The sequence below is a fragment of the Alexandromys fortis genome, unplaced genomic scaffold, assembly GCF_014885135.2.
Source record: "Alexandromys fortis isolate MF-2015 unplaced genomic scaffold, M_Fortis_MF-2015_v1.1 scaffold_0, whole genome shotgun sequence".
In the NCBI taxonomy this organism is placed as follows: domain Eukaryota; kingdom Metazoa; phylum Chordata; class Mammalia; order Rodentia; family Cricetidae; genus Alexandromys; species Alexandromys fortis.
The window spans coordinates 6,304,622-6,316,693 of NW_026067949.1; the positions used below are offsets into that span (position 1 = coordinate 6,304,622).

General features: G+C 38.4%; 1 protein-coding gene across 9 annotated transcripts in view; it reads right to left on the reverse strand.

Moving 5' to 3' along the window:
• Positions 1 to 12,072, reverse strand: part of Lcorl (ligand dependent nuclear receptor corepressor like) — a 155,725-nt gene that overhangs the window by 88,601 nt on the left and 55,052 nt on the right. For all 9 annotated transcript variants that reach the window (XM_050149583.1, XM_050149584.1, XM_050149578.1 and 6 more), the window contains exon 2: positions 8,662 to 8,727. In XM_050149583.1, the coding sequence (XP_050005540.1) occupies positions 8,662 to 8,727 (66 nt within the window). The remainder of the gene's footprint in view (positions 1 to 8,661; positions 8,728 to 12,072) is intronic.

A 12,072-nucleotide genomic window follows, 5' to 3' on the forward strand; every position in this document is an offset into this window, starting at 1 on the left:
CCTTCAACCTTGGAACACTCAGCCCTAAATGGGATGCATCTGTCAAATACTCTCATCAGGGTACAGGGAACCCTGCAGAAGGGGAGGAAGAAAGAACATTAAGTGTCATAGGGGATGGAGGACACTCAAGAAAACAAGGCCCCCCCAAATGAGCATGATTAGAGCTCCTATGAGTTCACAGAGACCACAGCAGTGTTCACAGCACCTGCATGGGTCTGCACCAGTTCCTTTGTTTATATATTATGGCTTCCAGTTCACTGTTTTTATGGGATTCCTGAGTGTGGAAACAAGTGGGTCTGGCACTTGTGCCTTCTCTTGGGCTCTTTTCTTCTGTTGGTTTTGTCCATTTCGGTGTGTTTTTGTTTTATATCACATTTTATTATATTTTATTATTATCTCTTAGAAGTCTTTTTTTCTAATGAGAGACAGAAAGGGAGCACATCTGGACGGGAGGGGAAGTGGGAAGGAATTGGAAGAAGTACAGGGAGGGGAAACTGTACAGATACATTATGTGTGGGGGGAAATCTACTTTAAAGAAAAAAGAAAAAGTATATTCCTCTTAAACTGAAACACTTTTTTTCTATTATTAGTCATTTCCAAAATCATTACCGCCAGTATGACCAAAGACTTCCAAAGACTACAGAATATGACATTTAACGTTTTAATAACTTAGGGCTTTTCATGACAATGAGACACGTCTGCTCCTGACAGCACCAATCTACTTCAAGAAGAAGATGGGCACAGAAGAGGCTCCTTATGGATTTTGATAGCCATATGAGCAAGAAACTGCTCTTGCCTGGACTGCTGCATAAACTGGACAGAGAGAACCTGGAGAGAGAGGACTGCTGAACTTGCTTAAAGGTGAGATGGTCTTTTGGGGTTCCTGCTTCATGAAAATGTCTGCTGGATACTATGGGCCTGTAGGCCAAAGATGGATGCCCCAACCATACAGAGGAACTTTGGGTGACTGTCCAGGCAGTGAGATGTCTCTGTCATTTCTAGAATTTTAGAAGTTACTTACTTCTTGTTTACTTAGGTAATATTATATCCTTCTGAAGTCTTTGATAAAGTTGAAGCATGGTTAGTTATAATTATAGTTTTCCTTAGTTGTGATAAAAGATAAAGTAGATACAAATATTGTAACTGTAATTCTTTCTTGATAACTGATTTGTTATATATAATTTTACTATCTAAAAGTGGACGCTTTTCTTTTTTGTTTAAACAGAAAAAGGGGAAATGATGGAGGAGGGTCATATGTCTACTGGTTAATAAAGAAACTGCCTTGGCCCTGATAGGACAGAAAATTAGATAGGCAGAGTAGACAGAACAGAATGCTGGGAGAAAGAAGCCGAGTCAGGCAGTCGCCATGATTCTCCCACTCCAGATGGATGTAGGCTAGAATCCTTCCTGGTAAGACACCATCTTGTGGTGCTACATACATTATTAGAAATGGGTTAATCGAGATGTGAGACTTAGCTAATAAGAGGCTACAGATAATGGGCCAGGCAGTGTTTAAAAGAATACAGTTTCTGTGTAATTATTTCAGGTATAAAGCTAGCCGTGTGGGCGGCCGGGTGCCAGGAACATAGCCCGCCGCTCATATTACAACATTATATCACATTTTATTATATTTTATTATTATCTCTTAGAAGTCCTTTTTCTAATGAGAGACAGAAAGGGAGCACATCTGGACGGGAGGGGAAGTGGGAAGGAATTGGAAGAAGTACAGGGAGGGGAAACTGTATGGATACATTATGTGGGGGGGGAATCTACTTTAAAGAAAAAGAAAAAGTGTATTCCTCTTAAACTGAAACATTTTTTTTCTATTATTAGTCACTTCCAAAATCATTACTGCCAATATGACCAAGGACTTTCCTCCCTTGATGAATGGCAATGAAAGGCTCTACACTTTTCAGAACCTATGCTAGCAAAGAGGTAAATTTAGTTTTTAAATGTATCATCATAAATACAAGTAACTTCCCCAAACTCAGCAGAAACAAACAAAAAACCTGTTTCCTGACTCCTAGTCAATGTTTGTTTTTGAACCTTTATCTAAACATTGTCGCAGAGAAGCTCTGAATCTGTATCAGAAGAAATGCCCTGACAAAGAGACAGTAAGTTCAGTGCATAAATTCCCTGTGCTCCTTTCTCAATATTTAGAAGGTTTTCACCAAGCCAAAAAAAATCTATATAAAAAATAAAGTGAAAAGTAAATAAAAACCAAAATACACTTGACAAAACTCACTTAATTGGTCCCTTAAAATCTATGATTCCTTGGGTTGACGAGCAAGTGTGGTCTAACAGACTATCCAGGAAGCAGTGAGGAAAGCTGGACAATGGCTAGCAGAAAGGTAAGTGACACTCAAATGTCTCTAGATTCAATAGCATAGTAAAACAAGGAACTTTACAAAGTAGGAGAGAAAGTCTTTTAAAAGTCCATTCTGGCAGGATTGTCTTAGTTTGGGAGCTCCTGGCTGGCAGGGAAAGGAATGCCAATAGCAGATGCCCAGCTTCAAGGTATTAAGGCAGAGGGACTTAGAAAACCTGAAACATACTTACACTAACGAAACTATTAATAAGCAGAAAAGAAGGGAGAATCAGACAAGGGATGCACACTGGCACTGGCAGAGACTGGAGATGGCAGGAACACCTCTCTTCTTGGCATTCAGCACCCACCTGGAGAAGCCATGCAAGACCATGTTAAAAAAAAAAAAAAAAAAAAACTTCTATGATATACTCCCAGCAAGCTCAGCAAAGTGTCAGAGACTATACACCGAAACCTGGTCAGCAGAACTTTTGAGTACAGGGAAGAAACTGAATTAGAATCACACAGTAACCATTAGTCATAGAGGCAGAAATTTAGGTTTTTAGATAAAAACACTTAAAGTTCCAAAGACCTAGACTCAACCTTGCAAAATGCTGCTCCAGGGCAAAGCCAGCATTCCCAGTCATATTCCTGAAGGACTGCCCACAGGTGTGACCTGCATCTATGACTGTACTTATGAAGAAAAGCCCACTTACTGAACTCGCATCAGTAGCCCGATTTCCCAAAGCACAGTCTGGAGGTGAGAAGAGCACCTGAAAGGTCCTTAGTAGGTATATCCAGCATCTGAGAAAAAGAAGGCCCAGGAATATGGCAAGCATCTGGGAACCCAGGATGGAATGCTAAGGGGCTCAACAGTAGGCAAAACAAGCCAAATTGCATTCATAATATGTACCCCATCTAGTCCTCTGCTCTCCACGGTCCCTTACTTTATTTAACATCCACTGTTAATTTAGCAGGACAGATTTGTTCTGCGATGTCTCTAGCCCAATAAATATGACTGACTAACCCTTAGTGTTGTCTGAATGAAATGGCCCTCATAGACTCATTGGAGGTGTGGCCTTGTTGTAGCAGGTGTGGTTTTATTGGAGAAAGTGTGTCACTGGGGGTAGGCTTTGAGGTTCCAGAGGCTCAAGCAAGGCCTAGTGTCACTTTGCTGTTTGCTGATCCAGATGTAGAACTCATAGTTCCTTCTCCAGCATCATGTCTGCCTGTGTACTGCCATGTTCTGCCATGATGACATTGGACTAAACCTCTGAAACTGTAAGCTAGCTCCAGTTAAATGTTTTTCTTTATAAGAGTTGCTGTGGTCATAGTATCACTTCAAAGAAATAGAAATCATAAGACACTTAGGGCAAACTATTTGAAAGAGAAAGACTTAAATAAATAGAATTTGAGATAAAAGAAAAATAATCTGAACTAGTATCAATAAAACCGAGAAAATAACTAGGGAATACCTTAAAATATATTTTGCTAAACTGGAAAATATAAAAGAAACAAATACATTTCTAGATACATATAACCTATCAAAATTAAATCAAGATAAATAATTTAAACAGACCTATAGTAAACAAAGGTATTGAAGCAGGATAACAATTAAAAACAAATCCCCTTCTAAAAAGTCTAGATTCACAGATTGCAAAATTCTACAGTAACTTTGAAGAACTACCACCAAATGGTTTACAGACTATTCTACATGATAGAAAAGGAAAGAACACTATCAAGCTCTTTTTATGAAGTCAGTAATACCAATTTCAAAACCAGATAAAAACAACAAAAAAGAAAATTAGACAAAAAATCTTGCTGATGAACTGACACAAAATTACTCGATACAGTATTTATAAAATCAAATCCAGAACACATGCACAATCATTAACTATGATCAAGCTGACTTAATCCAAGAAAAGCATATTTATCTATAAATGCGGTATGACTTTCCCCAAGTACATGGTGATGGACCCTGACAGGTCTAGTGGATGGTGTGGGGTCAGCTGAAGACTCTCTCTTGATGAGACTGAAAACCCACAGCTTTGGCCACTGTGTGTCTTGCAGCTGCTAGAAAGTGTGACTTCAGTGAAACCTGCAGGATTCTGGCCCTTACACCAGAGAAAGATGAGTAGCAACAAAAAGCAGCAATTAGCAGTGTTTTAATTCTCTTTTCCCATCTGTACAGCTCCAATATTGTCAATGGAATCTGCCATTACAACTCCTTGCTAGTCTACATGCATCAGTCCATCAACCTCAAGAAATAGGACACCTCAATGGTTATAGCTCTAACACACTCAACAGGATGATGTCTTCCTTTTGGTGCAGTGTATACTTACATTATACTAGCATTACAAGTTTCAGCACCTGTTGGGCATTAAACCATATCCAGGTTTGAATAGACTGAATGTACCATCCCCATAACTGATGCACTCATCACTGGCCATTTAGTTAATATAGTCAACAAAAACACATTCCATGAAGTAACCCATTTCAATGCAATAGGCTGAGGAGGTCCCAGGAATTTGTCAGTAAGAAACTAGGTTCAGCTTTTGTTTCCCCATCCTTAACAAGATGTAGAAGCTCCAGGGCAGCCTTGTACACACTTGGTCCAGTGGGCAGACCTTGTGTTCTCCAAAATGAGAGAGGCCTATCCTACTGCTGCTGACTGCATGCAGCATTTGGAGACCTCTTCTAGAGTGAAATGGACAAGGACAGGAAAATGTCCCGTTCATGGTTGAGCATGAGCATTTTGACTGCAGCAGAACTATATGACTATGGCATGGTCCCTCTTGACCACTGAAGTTCGCAATCCCCTCTGCAGCACATGATGCACCACTATTGTGAGCATAAGGGACAGGATGAGAGCATAAATCTAGCATATCTGCAAGGGCAACCAGCTTCACTTTATCACTGAGAGGAGAGTCTTCTTGTCCTAGGCCCACCTTGATGACATCACCTTCTCCCTAGACAAGGCTGTCTTCCGCCTCCTGGACTCTTTCACTGCTTTTGTAACCTCACAAATTCTCTGACCTGTCCTTTTGATAGCACCTACTCTACACAACCTTTCTGACACTGGACAACACCATGTCTCAAGCATCCTGAGACAGGACTCCATTGCCCCAACTAAGGTGACAATAATTTGGGGTCCATTCCTTTAGATACTAAACCAATACGTTTTCAGAAAAGACATATTCCTAGCCTCAAATTTACTCAAAAAGACCCCCGTTCCTAGATTAACTATGCTTAGATTCTGACTAGACAAGAGACCTTCTGATACCCAATTAGCCAAAAATAATCCCAAATTCCTGATTAGCCAAGAAATACCCTAATTGGTTGAAGAACACACTGCTATCAAAGTCCTGTCTGGCCAAGAAGCACTCTAGTCAGCTTGGATTGATCAGAAAATGTCTACGGTTGAATGGCTGTGTCCAGAGTCACTTCCTGTTGCTGCTTCAGGATTTCATAAACAGGGTGGATAGATAGACCTAAACAGTTCATTTATAATCTTGGAACAAACCTGACCAAAGTAGGAAACAGAACTTCAGTCACTCAGGAATGATAAATGGGACATCATCCAGTTACTCAACAATAATTAATGGGACATCATCAAATTAAAAGAAACAACTGTGTAAAAAGAAAGCCTGCAGAACAGGAGGAGGCCTTTGCAGGTCATCCATCTGACAAAGGATTAATGTTAGAACAAATAAAAAAAAACTAACCAACAATATGTCAAACTACCTAATTAATACAAAGGCTAATAGACAGATCTCGAAAGATAAAATACAAATAGCTAACAAAAAGTTAAAATGCTCAGCCTCACTAGCCATCAGAGAAATAAGTCAAAACTACAATGAGATTCCATCTCATACTCGTCAAAATGGCAGTCATTAGCAAGTAACAGGCTAAAAAGATGTCTCCACAGTTAAGAACACTCATTGCCCTTCAAGAGGACCTGAGTTTGGCTCCTATCATGCATGTCAGGAGGCTCACAAACACCTGTAACTCCAGCTCTCCGATGCCTCTGGCCTTTGAGGACATTTGCACTCACATGGACATACTCACATGTAGACACATACACCTATACCTAATTAAAAATAATAAAAACAATTTCGAACAACAACAAATAAACTGGACTGGCTTGATCTGTGCCAACTTGATACAAGCTAGAGTCATCTAGAGTCAATTGAAGAAAAAGTCTCAGTTGATGAGATCCAGCTGTAAGGCATTTTCTCAATTAGTGATCTATGGGGGAGGGCCCAGACCATGAAAGTGTGGTGCTAGCCCCTGGACTGCTGGTCTTGAGTTCTCTTAAGAAAGCAGGCTGAGCATGAGGTGCAAGCCAGTAAGCAGCACTTCTCCAATGGCCTCTGCATTGTCTCCTGCTTCTGGAATCCTGCCCTGTTTAAGTTCCTGTCCTGGCTTCCTTCATTAATGAACAACAATGCTGAAGCATAAGCTAAATAAACCCTTTCTCCCCAACTTGCTTTTTGGTTATGATGTTTCATTAAAGCAATAGAAACCATAACTAAGACACAAACAAGTAAAAAATCAATACTAAGACACTGCTAGTGGATGCAAACTAATCCAAACATCATGAAAGTCAATATGGCCGTTTCTAAAATAAAATTCACTCTACCGTATGACTCAGAATCATTCTCAGATATTTAGCAGAAAAAAATTACCAAGAACAAAAACCATCAATATATCATAGATATACTTGTAGATCAATAGTTACTGTAGCACTATGCACAATAGCTTGAATCATAGAACCAACCTACGTGTTCAATAACAGAGGAAGAATAAAATGTGGTATGTATACACATTAGGATTCTTTTCCGCCATAAAGAACAAAATTAGGTCATTTGCAGGGAAAAAAACAGATGAGTTAATCATCTTGAGTAAATTTAGCCAGTCTCTGAAGGACAAAATTGCATGTTTTCTCTCACTTGTGGATCACAGAATTTATAGATAAAATAATGTGTTAAGTAATGTCTGTCTACACAACCTAAATGCCACTTGACCAAAAACTGGGTAAGGAAAATGTAGTATGCTGTGGGACAATGGTATAATAGTCTTGTGCCCTGTAAAGATTTGTTCTTGTATTTTAATAAAATGCTGATTGGCCAGTAGCCAGGCAGGAAGTATAGGTAGGGCGACCAGAACATGAGAATTCTGGGAGGAGGAAAGGCAGTCTGCAGTCGTCACCCAAACAGAGAAAACAAGATGAGAATGCCTCACTGATAAAAGGTATGTGGCTAACACAGACAAGAATTATGGGTTAATGTAAGTTATAAGAGCTAATAAGAAGCCTGAGTTAATAGGCCAACCAGTTTATAATTAATGTAGATCTCTGTGTGTTTCTTTGAGACTGAACGACTGCAGGACCGGGTGGGACAGAAACCTCTGTCAACAGTGGTACATTTACACAATGGAGTACTACACAGCAGAAAAAAACTGACATCTTAAATTTTGCAAGCAAATGGATGGATCTAGAAAACATCACATTGATTGAGTTAACCCAGACCCAGAAAGATAAATATCATATGTACTCACTCATAAGTGGCTTTTAGACATAAGTCAAAAAAAATTTAAAAAAATAAAAACCAGCCTACAATTCACAATCCCAGAGAACCTAGACAACAATGAAGATTCTAAGAGAGGCATACATGGATCTAATGTACATGGGAAGAAGAAAAAGACAAAATCTGAGTAAAATGGGATAATGGGGACCAAGGGAGAGGGTAGAAGGGAGGGGAGAGGGTGGAAGGGGAGCAGAGGAAAATGTAGAGCTCAATAAAAAAATCAATAAAAAATACTGTCTAGGGAACAAAGGACTAACAGGAGTAAGAAGGGAATGAAGATGGAGGGTAGGTGGCATGGAGGTAGGGAGTGTGCTGAACATACAATACAAATTTGCATGAAACTTAAAAGGCTAAAATAAAAACTGGAGTAATAGCTTTTTAGCAGACATTTGTTTCACAGAACGTTTATTTAATTCAATTTAAGTATCTTAATTTGATTAATCTGATTTGACACTTGTGTAATTTTTAATTTAAATCCAATTTAAGAATAGGTCAGGATATGCAATTTATAAAAGAACTGACACATAAAAATGAATATTACTAAGATTAAGACAAATTTCATTTTCTACTTGAATTCACTGTGTCTTTCAAAAAATTATAACACACATATGTAATAAAATATATGCGTATTTGTATTACTTTATTTTAAAAATTATCAAATTAAAAGTGATCATAAAGTTATGTTTAATATATAGTTTTGATAGAACAACTTTGTTAAACAAGGTAGGAGGTTGTAACTTTACATTTTTTTTTTAAAATGTGAATTACCTTCAAATAAACTGAGGTCTCTTCGTAGCCGTGGTCCATAAAGCCCTTCTAAAATACTCTCAAAACCTGTGTTTTCAAAGAGAGAAAAGTTTATTAGCTCCTGGAAAATCTTTACTTTTTAATGATCAAAAACTTTAATTCTATGTCAATCAGCAAATAATTTACCATAGTGTAATGTTATTTTCACCCAGTTTAAAAAATTACTAGTTAGTATACTAACTATATAGTGACTGTCAAATTAAGATTGTAAAGTAATTAGAATTTCCAAATGTATATATTAACCGAAGCTAAAGTACTGTCAAGCATAATCTAATATTTTAGAAAAGAATGCTGATGAGAATACAGGGAAAGGGTAACAGTCATTCACTGTTGGTTGGATCGCAAAACTATGTAACCACTATGGAAATTAGCATTGAAAAATTTCAAAGCAGGAAAAGCAGATTTGCCATATGACCCACCTATAACACTATGTGGCATATGCCTAAAGGACTTCACATCATACTCCACAGATACTAACTTAGCCATGTTCATTGTTACTCCACTCACAACAGCAAAGAAATGGAAACAGCCTACATGTCCTATGCTGGCAAATGGATAATGGAAATGTGGTATGGATATACTATAGAACACTAGTCAACTGTAAAGAAAAGTTCAATCATGAATTTTGCAGGTAACTTGATGATGAAGCTAGAACACATTATACTAAATGAGGTGACTCAGACCCAGAAAGACAAACGTTGTATGTTCTCTCTTATTTTGAATCCTAGTTTAAATATTGAGATGTGAATATATAGTCTAGAGAAACCATACTGCTGAAGCCAGTAAAGTAAAAATGGGACCAGGTACAAGGGGCTGGAGGTGGGGAGAGTTACAAAAAGGCCACAGTAGGAAAGAGGTGCTATAAAAAAGAAAATGGGAAAAAAAGGGAGGGGGAACTTTATGTGGGAATGGGAGGTGGAAAGGGAAACACTGGACAGAGAAGGGATAAAGAACACCAAAAACAGAGAAGGAAAGATAAAGAACATCAAAGATGACTGAAAAAAAAAACCACAAGAAAGCATGGGAAATGAATGAGCAGTCTCCTACTACACAATGCTAGCAAGTCCATTCACTGGCATTAGAGCCTACTTCTTCAGGATTCTGACATACACTAAAGAACAGCTGAGACATCCAGCTTTGTGGACTGAACAATTACTGGATTCTCAGACCTTGTGTACACAGTCATTGTTGGGTTAGCTGGAACATAGTCTTTAAGTCATTCTAATAAATCTTTACATATATTGAGATAATTTGAAAGAAAATGGCCCTCAAAGGGAGTGGTACTATTAGGGGGTGTGACCTTGCTGAAGAAGGTGTGGTCTTGCTAGAGGAAGTATGTTACTGGGTGTGTGTGGGGGGGGGGGGGGGCTTTAAGACTTCTTTTGCTCAAAATACTACCCAGTGTGTTAGACCAGTTTCTGTTGCCTGAACAAAATATAGAACTCTCAGCTAACCTTCCCTAAGGCACCAGGTTGGTCCAACAAAAGCTGAACAATCAATAGCAAGGCAGTAGAAGGATAGGCAGGGCTGGCATGTAGTGAGAGTAAGTGAGAAGAGGATTCTAGGCTCAAGAGACAACAAGGGAGAAAGGGAAGGAGACACCCTGGGACATCCAGTCGGAAGCTATCAACCAGACAGAAACAGAGGAAGCATGAAAGTAGGATATACAGAATGAAAGGAAAAATCCAAAGGTAAAACATAGATGAAGAGAAACAGGATAATATAAGTTATAAGAGCTAGTGGGAAATGCCTAAACTAAGACGGGGCATTCATAACTAATAATAAGTCTCCATGTCATGATTTGGAGGCTGGTGGTCCAAAAAAGCCTGCCATACTGCTAAACCTGGGATACTGAGTTGTATCCCTGGAGCCTACATGGTAGAAGCAAAGAACTAAATCTCACCAGTTTTTTTTTTTTTGTCCTCCATTTGTGTGCACCATGGCACATTCACATGTACAAACACATTAACATACAACAAGCAAATATTAAAAATATTTTTAAATGCATGCATGTGTGTGCTTGTGTTCTAGTTTATTAGCTGTCAAAAAATTTATTCTCGCGGATTTGTTAACTTGAGTAATTTTATTTAAAGAAATTTTGTTCAATTATTTCCAAATATTTGCTTTCTAATAGTTCTTTGCAAATATTTAGCACTATTATTTATTCCTTTAAGTATGAAATTGTATTGTGAGACGTAATGACTACTGGTGGCTCCTTAGTGATTAGAATCAATCTAAGGAAGACTTGTATAATAAAAACTTTAAGACATTTAAGATAGCAGAAGATGGTAAGACCTCTCATGCATTGCTAGGATTAATAATAATAAGTGATTCTAATCACTTTTTGAGGTTGCTGTGAATGGTACTGTTTACTCTGATATCAAATGCTGCTGTGTAAAGGAAGGTTTTGTGGATTGATTTAGTATTCTTCTACTACTTTGTTGAGTGTATCTATCAGCTGTGAATGTTTCCTGGTGGAGACTTTAAGGATCTTTTATGTATAATTCATATCATTTGCAAATAAAGGTATATTGACATTTTCCTTTTCTGTTTGTAGTCCCTTAATCCCTCTCACTTGTCATATTGTTCTAGTTAAAATTTCAAGCACTCTAATAAACTGGAATAGCTTGAACATTCTTGTCTTTTTATTGATGTCTAGTAGAAACGTTTTGAATTTCTCTATATTTAAAGTGATGTTGACTGTGGCCAGGTGTACTTGTCTTTATTATGTCAAAGTATGTCCTTATATCCCTAGTCTCCCTGTGACTCTGTGACTTTAATCATTAAGAGATGCTAGATTTTGCCAAAGGTCTTTCTAAATTTTATTAGATGATCTTATGTTTTCTGTCATTCATAGTTTCATATATGTCGAATCATCACTATATCTCTGGGATGAAGACAACTTGGTCACAGTGGATAATTTTTTACGTGTACTTAAATTTGATCTGTGTGGTGGTACAAATAGTAATGGCTCCAAAAGACTCATGTGTTTGAATGCTTGGCACATAGGGTGTGTTGGGAGAAGTGTGTCATTGTGGGGATGGAATTTGAAGTCTCATACACTCAAGCTGTGCTTGCTGTGCCACAGTCTCCTTCTGCTGCCTACAAATCAATATGTGGAACTCTCAACTCCTTTTCTAGAACCATGTCTGCCTGCACACCACCATGTCCCACCATGATGGTAATGGACTAAACATATGAAACTGTAAGCCGGCCCCAATTAAATGTTTTCCAAGGTCCCAATGAGGAGCAGATGGAGGGAGAACACGAGCAAGGATGTCAGGACCACGAGGGGTGCACCCACTCACTGAGACAGTGGGGCTGATCTATTGGGAGCTCACCAAGGCCAGCTGGACTGTGACTGAAAAAGCA